At 50.1% G+C, this 11,895-nt stretch overlaps 1 protein-coding gene across 1 annotated transcript; it reads left to right on the top strand.

Moving 5' to 3' along the window:
- The first annotated feature begins 7,475 nt into the window (after positions 1–7,475).
- On the top strand, positions 7,476–11,443 carry HASPIN (histone H3 associated protein kinase). The gene has a single exon (XM_058817949.1). It carries the CDS (start codon positions 7,476–7,478, stop codon positions 10,206–10,208), a length of 2,733 nt encoding a protein of 910 aa, XP_058673932.1. The 3' UTR covers positions 10,209–11,443.
- The last annotated feature ends 452 nt before the right edge of the window (positions 11,444–11,895 follow it).

The raw sequence follows: 11,895 nt of genomic DNA, 5'->3' as shown, positions 1-11,895 counted from the left end.
TGTCTCATCTTGCCCCAAATGTCCCTCCGTGCAGGAAAAGCTCCAGATCTCACTTCCATGAGGCTTCTGAGCTGCCCCAATTGCACCCTGGTCATGAGGAGCAGCAGCAGGGCAGGGGCAGTGACACAGCAGCTGCCTCTGCTCCCTGCAGAATGAATTACACAGGGAGCCAGCAACTGCTAAACTCATTTCAAGAGACATAATTTCCTGTAATTGACCTCTGTTTGCCAATAACAATTACTGCACTCCTGTATCTCCTGTTATTTCTATTAGGCAGAAAAATGAAGAAACTGCACAAATCCCTTCCTTGGGAAAATCATTCTTAAGAAGATCTCAGGCTTCATGAAATTGTTAATCCTTCATCCTCCTTAAATTCCATATCAAATTTGAGCAGAGGGTTCTGGTTTTTAATGAAGTTACTCCAAATCACAGGAGAATCACAACCAGCATCATAAGGAACGAAGAACTCATTTTATCCCTCATCCCAGAGCCATCCCTGGAGCTCCTCTGCAAAGGGAAAGAAACCTTTCTCCAGAAAGGTTCTCCATGCAAAGGGAAAGAAACTTTTCTCCCCTTTTCCTCTGCAAAGGGGAAGAAACTTTTCTCTTCTCTCTGTTCTCTGCAAAACTAGAACACAAACCTGCCTGTGGCCTCCTTGAAACCTGGTGGCTGCCCAGAGCCTTTGCAGTTATTTTCCAGGTCAATTAATCTGAGACAGGTTAAAAAAAAATAAATCCCTAGAGTGAGAAATGTTCTGCTCTAGGCAAGGCCTGAAGGTATAAACCACGTTGAAATGAAAATAAAATTAGAATGCAAAACTGATATTTTCTTGTGGTTTTGGAGGCACCAGCAGAGGCACAGGTGGAATGGCTGTTTTGGAATTAAAAGTTTCTATTTGTGTCAAATGTGCCTCAGAACACTGCTCAGCACAAGCTCCATTTTTGCTGACAATGCTGTTGCTGCAGAAGTTTAACTTGTACTGAGCTGCAAAAACAATTTAGCTGTGACTTTGTGGCACAATCTTGGGTGTTGCTTTTGTCACCTGGTTTTCACAACCTTGGGTTTTAGGGTTTTTTTCCCCTGACCTGGAAATCAATTCTACTGCTGGGTTTGTCAAAGAATTTGTGGACATTCAAACAAAAGCAGTTTTGTTCATAGCAAGGGACTAAATAACCCAAATTGTCACCAGTTAAAGATGCAAATAATGTAGAATCTCTCAGTTCTTCTCAAGGGACAGAGGCTGAATCTTCACTGCAAGGTATTTCCCTTTTTGACTTCCACATCTTGAATTTCCCATTAAAAAAACCAAAAAAAACCCCAAAACCCTCCATTCCCACAAGGGCTGTTTGCTCATTCTGGGAATTCTCCCAGCAAAGATTTCTCCTCCACAACTGAAACTTCTTTCTCTTTTTTTCCCCCTTCAATTCCTGCCATGTCACACCTGTATTTAATTCCTCACAATGCTGACAGTGATTGCCTCCTCATAATTCACAAATTCTCACACGATGCACATAATTCACAAATTCTCACAGGATGCACATCCCTGCCTGCCCAGGCTGCTCATCACCTCCTTCTCCTCCACCTGTCACTGCTCAGAGCTGATCTCAGCCTCTAAAGCCACCTGCAGGGACTGTGAAAATCAAACTTTCAACCTCTGCCCTGACCCAGGGACATTTGAAAGAGTCACATCTGACCCTGGAAAGATTTGAAGATCAGCCCAATAATGTCTTTAAATTACACCCAAACAGAGCCTGTGATTTGCAGGCAGTGGCAGACAGCCCTGGCCAGGACATTGTGATTCACCAGGGCTGGTTTTGGTTTTTGGGCACTCACTCATCCTGGTCATTCCCAGTGCCAAATGCTCCCTCCAGGCACCCACTGACCCCCACCCTGACTCGGAAATGCCGAGATGTTCCTCCAGCACTGAAAAGCTCCTGCAGTAAATGTTTGAGTGGTGCAGATCCATCTTGTGTCAGAAACAGGCGCCAGAGCAGAGCCTGAAATAGCAGAGACAGGGAGGAAGGAAAGAGGGGATTTGGCAAGGAAATGACCAGGGAAAAGGGAGAGGTCAGCTCCCTACATCAGTCATTTAGTTCTTGTCACGCTTGTAAGCAAGAATCTGCAGAAAAACAAGGTGGGGAGTCAAAGCTGGGAGAGGAAGTTACTTCAAACCTCAGCTCATGGCCACAGATATGAGCAATACCAGGCAGGAGCTGCTCTCTGAAGGTGAGGGGTTTGGAGGCAAGAACAGAGAAATGAAATGAAATGTGTGGAACCCATGGAGAAAAATGCTCTGTTCAGCTCCTCTTGTAATCTTTGGCTGGGTCAATCAGCACAGCTGCACACCCAGCCCTAATGGAAATGGAATTGTGGGGAGAACTTCTGTCCCAGTCCACAGAGCTGTCTGTAGGAAAGGGGAGAGTGCTGACATTGCAGAACAGATTCTCCATTTCCAGGAGAGCCATTTTCAGCCTTTGAATGTGCTCCATGTTCCTCCCCAAGTGCTGAATCTCCCATTCAGAGTGCAGGAATGTTGTTATTATTAGCTGGGACATTCACCCACTGCTCTCCCCCTACCCAAGGAGGGAAAGTGCTTGAGGAAGAGGATCAGAGGAGAAAAAATAGTGCACATCTAATGAAACCAAGCCATCATGCCCTGTTCTGTGAGGGAGCTGGCACAGGATCAGATAAGAGAAATTAATAAAAGTGCACATAAAACACTGCTGAGAGACTCAGTGCAAGGAGAGCTGTGCTGTGTTGCCTTGAATTCACCTCCTAAGGTCAGACAATAAAAGCATCACTGGGAAATAAAAGAGTGTTGAATCAAACCCTGAAGGCTAAAGGGGTTTAATAAAAAGTGTATTCATTTTAACCACTGATTTAAAGGTGAAACCCTGCTCTTGAATACGCCCAACAGAGCAGCATTTACTTCTTTGGTAACACAGAGACATGAAATTGGTGCTGGCTTGGTACCTCTGCCAGCTCTTACCTTTGCTGCAAGTCCTGAGGAGGAAGAACCCTTCATCCCCTTCCTTCAGGGAACTCCTGAGGAGAACCCTTCACTCCCTTCCTTCATGGAAGTCCTGAGGAGAACCCTTCACCCCCTTCCTTCATGGAAGTCCTGAGGAGAACCCTTCATCCCCTTCCTTCATGGAAGTCCTGAGGAGAACCCTTCACCCCCTTCCTTCATGCAAGTCCTGAGGAGAAGCCTTCATCCCCTTCCATCACCCTCCTCACAGTCACAGCCAGGAAGCCTGGGATGTGTCCCCACCCTGGTTTCCCAGCTGGGAACTCCTTGCAGCCACAGGAAAACACAGCAGCTGCTCAGACCTGACCCTCCCAGAGGAAAAAGTGTCAGCCTGGCCCCTGAGCTGCCCTCAGGTGTGCTCTGAGCCAGGCCCTGGTGCTGTAACCAGGTGTTCCCAGACCAGCTGGGCCCAGCTTAGCCAAGCTGGGCCTGGGGGAGCCCAAGCAATCTGTCTGTGGCACTGCAGCCTCACTCAGCTCTTCAGCCTGCTGGAATGAGCACAGGAAATGTCTCTTTAGAGCTGCAATTCAATTACCCTGCAAACAAAGCTGCCCCAGCAGGCCCTGGAACCCAGCAAAGCTCTGCATGGCTCCTCTCTGATGCCCTTACCCTGGTGCCTTGTGAAGGCTGGCCTAGAACAGAGACTGGACAGAGTTAAAGAATAAAATAGAGATTTATTAAAAGGATCTCCACAATGGATGCACCTTGGGCAGCACAAGAGCCCAGCCAGGGCTGCACCCAAGATGAACCAAAATGGTCTCCCAAAATGAACCCAAGATGAACCAAAATGGGCACAAAAATGAACCCAAGATGAACCAAAATGCACACCCACTCACAGGGTCAATCACTTATTATTAAGTTCTGCTCCATTTGCATATTGGAGTTCATTGTCCAATTCCAGCTCCAGCCCATGCAGTCCCACCCTGCTTGTTTTTCTCTCTCCAGCCCACGGTGTTTGTGCTCTTGGGCTGAGATTTGGATCATTTGTCCTTGGTCTCCAGCTGGAGCAGGAATTGTTTTGTCTCCCTGCTCTGTGCAGAGAGCTCACCATGCCCTGATATGAAACTAAGAACTACACACTAAAGCAGCAGAGAATCTGGAAAATAAATATAAAATATAAAATATAAAATATAAAATATAAAATATAAAATATAAAATATAAAACCTGAGGCATCAATGCCAGTGCCCTGTGATTTATAATGAAGTACTGATGGCTTTCTCCTGCTGAGCTGAGCTCCCTTTCCCCTGCAAACACCCAGCTCGCTGCATTGCCCAGCTCTGCCCACAAACCTGGCAGCTCCTGAGCACCCTGAGGGAAACCCAAAGTTTGGGGATGTTCCTGCTGTGTGACAAAGCCACCAGCAGCTGGTGTCACCCCCAAATGAAGCAGCATCACAAAACACGTCCTGTTCTCCTGTGGGAGGCACAAAGCTGTGAAGAAATGCAAAGCTGGATAAATGAGGGGGCCCACAGAGATGAAAGCAGGAAATTGTGGCTCTGCAAACCCTCTGCCACCTTTGCATGAGGCAGAAGGAAAGGTCATGAACCGTGCTGGCAGCCCCAAGGCTGCTCTGGGACATCTGCAGCAGCTGCTCTGCCACCACACCTGGCCCCAAAGTGCTGCCAGCTCCTTCACCTGCCTGGGGACAGGGGGCTCCTCACCCTGAATTTGCCAATTTTCTGAAAATTTGCCAATCTCCTGTCCCTCAGGGAGATGCCACAACTGTGCCACAAAGTCAGGCAGGCTCCTGCACAGGGCACTTTATTCAAAATGTGGATTGCAAATAAATTTAGCAGCAGACACGGCCAGGCTCCCATGGAAACTCACAAAAAGCCAGCTGTGGTTTGGGTGAGGTGGGTCTTGGCACTCTTGGCTAATCCCTTAAGTGCCATCCAATTACTGCAAAATGTGTTTGGCATCTGCTGCAGTGATGGCAAAGAATTAAATGGTCGATGGAACTCGCCGGAAATTACAATCACAGAGCCCTGTAATGCATTTAGGAGAAAAAACATCTAAAAAGGAAAATAGCATTACCCACTGCAAGAGCTGACCTCCTTGAGAGCCATGAGGGAAAACAAAAGGCATCCAAGTAATGAAGGAAGATTAATTCAGAGAAGAAACTGGAAAATAAAGGAGAGAAGGATTGTTTGTTCTTTTTGCACCAGGCAATATTGGTTAGGCCAAAGGAGACAGGAGCCCTTTTGTCTTCTGAAGGTCTGAATGAGAAATCTTTGTTTATTCTGCTGCTGTCTACAAACACACATTAGGTCTGTGGGGTTTATGGTCAACCAAAGAGAACAAAAATAAATAAAACAACCACAAGAATAGGAGACAGAGAGAGGAACATTACCAAGTGTCCATCCTTGACTTTGGAATCCACAGAGGGGGAACTGAGATCATTTCACTGGGAGAACACAAGGCCTGGCCAGGCATTTTCTTTCCCCAAACCCTCCAAACTGCAATTACTGATAACCTGCAGCTGATAAATCACCAGGGTCAGTCTCTCAGATTACAGAATTAAAGATTTCCCTGTTTTCAGTGGGGAAAGGGGAGCATTCAGGATAAAATCTCTGAAAGAATGAAAGAACAGGAGGCCTCTGCTTTATCTGCATCAGTACAAGAGTTCCACACAGAACCCTGAATATTCTCTGCTCTGCAATGACAAACATCCTCCCTCTGCTTCTGCCCCACAGTCAGAACCTGATTTCACTAAACTCAGAGGCAGAACAAAAGCTGCAGAATTTAACTCTGGGGCTTGATTGCTTCTCTGTGCCCAGCAAACCCCTCTGAGGTCCCACTTGTTGCTGTCCCAAGGGAAGCTCCAGGTTGCCTGTGTGACCCTCAGGTTCTTCTCTTTCAGGTGGAGCTCTTTGTTGGAGATAATTTCCCCTTGGTTTTTTTGTTAGTTTGTTTTTGTTTTGTTTTTTTGGGGCTTTTTTTGGGGGGGGGTTGGTTGGTTTTTCTGTTTTTGGTTTTTTTTTTGTTTTTTTTTTTTTTTTTTTTTTGTTTTTGTTTTGTTTTGTTTGGTTGGTTGGTTGGTTTGGGTTTTTTTTTTTGGTTTTTTTTTTTGTGTTGTTTTTTTTTTCCCAGGGATCAGCAGCACAGCTCTTTAAGCTTTTTAAGAACAGCAGAAAACAGAAACGAAAGGAACCAACCACCAGCAGCTTTCCAGCGAGGCTCAGCTGCAGGATCCCAGTGCTGTGCTGCCACCAAGCTGCGTCCCTGTCCCCAACCCGAGCGACAGCTGCGACAGCGACACCGAAACCTGCAGGGCTGGAAGGGTCAAACAGCGGCCGGAGGGAGCAGGAGAGCTGCAGGAAAGACATTTTTGTGCTGCTCTTGTGAGCCAGAAAAGGCTTTCTGAAGATAAGGAAAGTTCCTCTCTCGAGGAAGGTACCAAGGCTGTCACCATAGCAATGTGAAGAGAGAAAATAAAAATATATGAACTAAAATTGGGTCCCAGAGTGATGCGGCTCCTTTACACCTTTTGAGAGTTTTGTTTCTTTTTCACGCCCAATGGGCAGTGTATGCGTTTGTTAAGCAAATGTAAATATGCTGTAAAACTATAAAGGAACATGTTGCTTTAATAAAAGAGCCCATACAGGCTCCTGATGGAGTGCTGGTGCCACATCGAGCTGCAGAATCCCTGCTGAGCCCTGGGAGAGCCGGGCGTGGATAAAACATGGATACAACATGGAAAAAAGATGGATAAAAGGAAACAGCATCACCCGTGGTCCTGCAGGGCAGGGCAGGGCACACCCTGACCCCGGGCACGGCAGCTGAACGCGCCCTGGAGCCTCCCTGCGGTGGGAACACCTGAAATGAATCCTATTTTCACACACAATATTATGGAATGCCGGGGTTGGAAGGAATCGTCTATTCCCGAGCTCTCTGCCATGTGCAGGGACACGTCCCGTTATTCCAGGCTGCTCAAGGCTTTGGCCAACCTGTGGCTTTGGCCACTCGTATCCTCCCCGGGAATCGTGCCGGTGTCCCCGAGGCTCCTGCTGGAGCGTACACGGCTGTAACACACACACGGGTGTAACACAGGTGTAACACACACATATACAGGTGTAACACACACATATACAGGTGTATTCCGTGCAGAGGTGTACAATACAGGTTAAATAATTAATTAATTAATTAATTCATTAATTCTGCCGTCGCTGCCACGCGTCCCAGAGCGGGCATGGAGCAGCGCCGGCACCGATCATCCCGGGGGTCCTGAAATGCCACGGAAACGCTGCGCAGCGCCGGGACACGGCGGGACACGGCGGGACACCGGGAGAGGCACCGGGACACCGGGAGCGGCACCGGGAACGACAGCAGGACACCGGGGGGCGTGTCCGGGGGCGTGCCCTGTCCGTTAGCCCCGCTCTCGCGCGCTCTCGCGATACCCGTTCGAACGGGCGGCGGGCGGGCTCCCTGTGAGGGCCCGGCCCCGCCATGCCGCTGCAGCCGCGGCTGCTCCGCACCTACTCGCGGCGCGCCGGCTACCTGCGCCCGCTGCCGCCGCCCGACCGATGGATCTCGCCGCCGCAGGACCGCAAGCGCCTCTTCAGCTCGACCTCCGCCGCCTCCAGCGCCGCCTCCAGCGCCCTCTCCGCTTCCAGCGCCGCCTCCACCCCCTCGGACGACCCCGACTTCTCGCCGCCCGGCAAGCGGCCCCTGCAGGCCCTCGGTAAGCGCCCCGCCTGGGCCCGGCGGCTGCGGACCCGGAGGAAGGAGAACCGGGGCCCGGCCGGGAAGGAGAACCGAGAACCGGCCGGGAAGGAGAACCGGAAGCCGGAGAACCGGGGGCGGGAGACGCGGGGCCGAGGAAAGGAGAATCGGGAGCCGCCGGGGAAGAAGAAGCGGAGCCAGAGCAAAGAGCCCCGCGGGCGCAGAGAGGAGCCCCGGCGTTCGCCGCCGTCGCTGTCCTCGCCCTCACCGTGCCCGTCACCGTCCCCGTCCCCGCCGCGCGGTTCGCGGCGCCGCCGGCAGGGCCCGCTGTGCGCGGCGCGGCCGCCGCTGCTGTGCAGCACCCCGCAATGGGCCCCGCTGCGGCTCAGCTCCACCGCCGACAGCGCCTCGGCCCCCGGGGACAGCCCCGTGCCCCGCCGCCGCCGCTCGCCCCTGCGCCTCAGCTCGCTCCTGCTCAGCACCACCATCGAGGGCGGCTCGGCGCTGGGCGAGCCCCGCTCGCAGCACCGCGGTTCCCCCGAGCGGGGCTCCGGGCAGCGGCCGTCGCTGCTGAGCGCTGGCGAGGAGGTGCCGGAGTGGTTCCGAGCGCAGGGCTCGGCTGGGAGCTGTAAGCCCCAGCCCGGGCTGCGCGGGTCCCGCCGTGTTCTGAGGTCGGCGGTGCGGGGACCCTGCCCGGCCCAGGCTGTCCCGACCCCGCTAAAAGCCCCAAGCACTTCCCCGCCCCTGGAGGGGGAGCCACAGCGCCTTGTGTCCTGTGACAGTGGCACTCGTGAGGAGCCCTCTGAGGTCCCATCTCATCTCACAAGAGATTCGGCAAAAATAAGCTCGAGCTGTCAGAGAGACCTGGCCAAGGAGTACCAGCTTGTGCCAGTGGTGGTGCTGGACCCCCTGGAAGTGCCAATGAGGTTGAAGAGCATGAAACTCAACAACCAGGCTGATGTTCAACCTGCCTGCCTGCAGCCAGGATCTCCCGTGGGCCGCCAGGGGATCTTGGAGAACAAGCACAAAAGGACCAGGGGAATCCCTGGGGAGGGCAGCACCTGCAGGAAAGCTTGTATCAGTGGCTTCAGTGCCAGCCGCTGGGGCAGGCACACCCGCCTCCGGAGGCGCAAGAACAAGAGGCAGCAGCAGCCCAATAATTCCCTTTTCAGACTCCAGCCAAGGCAAAAACTAACTCGGAGGAGAGCTCTGGAGATGTCTGTAGGTGTCAGAGACAATGACTCTTCGCTCCTCAATAACTCTTATTCCTGGGCTAGAGTTCGAGCGTCTCTGTCCTTCCATAAAAAGAAGAAAGTGACCACAGATGAGAGTTTCTGCAGCAGCAGCCTCTGCACCCCCTCAGGGAAATCCCAGCTTTCGGGGTACCAAGCCAGCCTGTCTGCTGGCAAAGCTCAGGGCTGCTCCTGGTTTGCTTCCTCCATGGTCCTGCTGGCTCCCAGGGATTCCTCCTCTGCCCTGGAGCTGCTCCTTACAGATGCTGAGAAAGTGTTTGGTGAATGCAACCAGGAGGGCCCTATTGCTTTTGAGGACTGCATTCCTTTAAATAAAATGAAAGATTGCAAGAAAATTGGAGAAGGGGTGTTTGGAGAGGTGTTCCAGATTGACAGCGAGAGAGGACCTGTGGCCTTAAAAATAATTCCCATTGAGGGGACTGAAAAAGTAAATGGTGAAGCTCAGAAGAGCTTTGGGGAGATTCTGCCTGAGGTAATAATTTCAAAAGAGCTCAGTCTCCTGTCTGAGGGCTCTGTGAACAGAACTGTGGGCTTTATCAGCCTCTACTCTGTGCACTGTGTCCAGGGGGCCTATCCCAGGTATCTCCTGCAAGCCTGGGACAAATTCCACGAAGAAACAGGCTCGGAAAATGACCGGCCGGACTTTTTTGGGGCCCAGCAGCTGTTCATGGTGCTGGAGTTTGAGTTTGGGGGCCGGGACCTGGAGCGCATGAGGAGCAGCTTCTCCTCGGTGGCGTCAGCCAGGAGCATCCTGCACCAGGTCACTGCATCCCTGGCGGTGGCAGAGCAGGAGCTGCACTTCGAGCACAGGGACCTGCACTGGGGGAACGTGCTGGTCAGGAGCACAGAGCTGAGGGAGCTGCAGTACGTGCTGGATGGACAGACACACTCCATCCCCACCGCGGGCCTTCACGTCAACATCATCGACTACACCCTGTCCCGCCTGGAGAAGGACGGGCTCACCGTCTTCTGCGACCTCTCCACGGACCTGGAGCTCTTCCAGGGCGCTGGGGACCCCCAGTTTGACATCTACAGGCAGATGAAGGAGGAGAACTCCAACAGCTGGACTGACTACCACCCCCACAGCAACGTCCTCTGGCTGCACTACCTGGCTGATAAACTGCTGAAAGCCATGTGCTACAAGAGGAAGGCAACAACTCCTGCCCTGAAGAGAATCAAGATGCAGCTCAGCAAGTTCCACAAGGAAGTGCTGACCTTTGAGTCTGCCCTTGATGTTCTGCACCACAGCAGCCTCTTCCAGTGAGCAAGCACTGAGCCACTGGTGCTGCCTCTCTGCTTTTTGTGTGTGTTGGCACAATGATGTGTTTTGATTAGTTCCAAATATTTTTAATACATTATCAAAAATGTCCTAAAAAATCCCCCCCCAATGTCTTCTGCTCTAAGATATTTCCATACCTGCTGGTTTTGAGGGGAGACAACAGAGCTGACTTTGGAGAAAGGAGGGGGAAAGAGACTTCTTCAGACACAGTTAATACTCTGAATTTCGCATACATTTTCTTACCAATTTTAGCCTTAGATTATTAAAAGTTCTTTTCTTACTTTTGTCTTTTTTACAGATTCTTTTTTTAAAGGTAAAAACTCTTCAGGTCTGGACAGTGAGGACAAGGATTGAATGTTGTTGGCTCACTGGAGACAAGGGAAAATCCATCCTTTGATTTAATTTCGGCTAAATTTATACCTGGAATGAAAGTATAAAATGTAAATATGTGACATTTCTGTAAAGGGTTTTAAATCCACTAATCTGCACTTATCTGTTCTTTCTTTCCCCCTCTCTTAAGGACCAAGGAAGAGGTACCTGATTGTGGGGGGAAAAAAAAGACAGAGTACCTGTGTTCCTGATTTTTAATGGTTATAATGTTGTGGTCTTGTGCACTGATAGGAACTCAAATCTGTAACCTGGTGGTAGCACTGAAGGAATTTCTTTATCTACAGATGAAAATGCCCAAGGTAATAAATGTCCTTTAGCCCTGACTGCAGATGGATCAGGTGCCCCAAACTGGAGGCTCTTAATTTAAATGCCAATTCCCTGTTTTCAAGAAGTCCTTTGCTAACATTTCTGTTTATTAAAGAAATTGGGCTAAAGAGAACAATAAATCAAAGTGAAGTGAAAAGTGAATTAAATTCTGATCCAATGACACAGATGCATTAAGAAATTAAGAGGCAGCATCATCAAATTCATTATAACTGCAGTGCTCTCCATGCAGTCCAGTGAGTAAATGTTGAATTTGTGCATCTCAAAGATTCATCTTGGACCCTCTCTTGGAGTCTCCTTTTTACAAACCCAACAAGGAGTGGGGTGGTTTTATTGTTCTGGCTTCCAGACACTGCAGAAAGTGACCTGACAATCTGCAGTGCTGCAAATTATCAAGATGGAAATTGTGCTGGAATGTTCCCAGGCATCCTCTCAACCTTTTTTTTTCCCCTCTCTAATGAAATAAAATCATGCACTGTAATTGAATGGTCTTAAAACCCACTTGGTAAGGCCTGCAGTGAATGCTTATCTGACATCAAGGAGTGTTCCTCAGTCACAATGGTGCTAATTTCATTTATGCTTAAAAAAAAAACCAAAAAACCAAAAAAGATGGATGAAACCACGTTATTTTTTGCCTGCCTTGTTGCTTTGTTTCTGACTTGAGAACTGATTTTGGCTGTACAGGAGGGATGGGGCTTTGGCAGGAATTAATGCCAGGAGAGGTGACAGCCCCTGGTGCAGGAATTTGGAGATTCTGAAAGCTGAAACCTCAGAATGTTTCCCTGCAAACCAATTTGCTGATTTGTGAGCATGTAGTAATTTTCATTAATCAAAATGTAAGGCTTCTACCTCCCCCCAAAACTGGACATTAAATTCATATAGAAACCATTCCTTTAAACTGTGCTTGCAAGGAAGTGCAGCTGCCAGAGCTGAGCCCTCATTTCTTTTTTTAAAGATG

Source organism: Ammospiza caudacuta, chromosome 20, assembly GCF_027887145.1.
Source record: "Ammospiza caudacuta isolate bAmmCau1 chromosome 20, bAmmCau1.pri, whole genome shotgun sequence".
In the NCBI taxonomy this organism is placed as follows: Eukaryota; Metazoa; Chordata; class Aves; order Passeriformes; family Passerellidae; genus Ammospiza; species Ammospiza caudacuta.
Note: the sequence above shows the minus strand (reverse complement) of the source record. Positions and strands in the feature narration are given on the sequence as shown.

Coding starts and splice junctions, on each gene's coding strand:
- HASPIN (XM_058817949.1), top strand. CDS start 7,476: ATGCCGCTGCAGCCGCGGCTGCTCCGCACCTACTCGCGGCGCGCCGGC.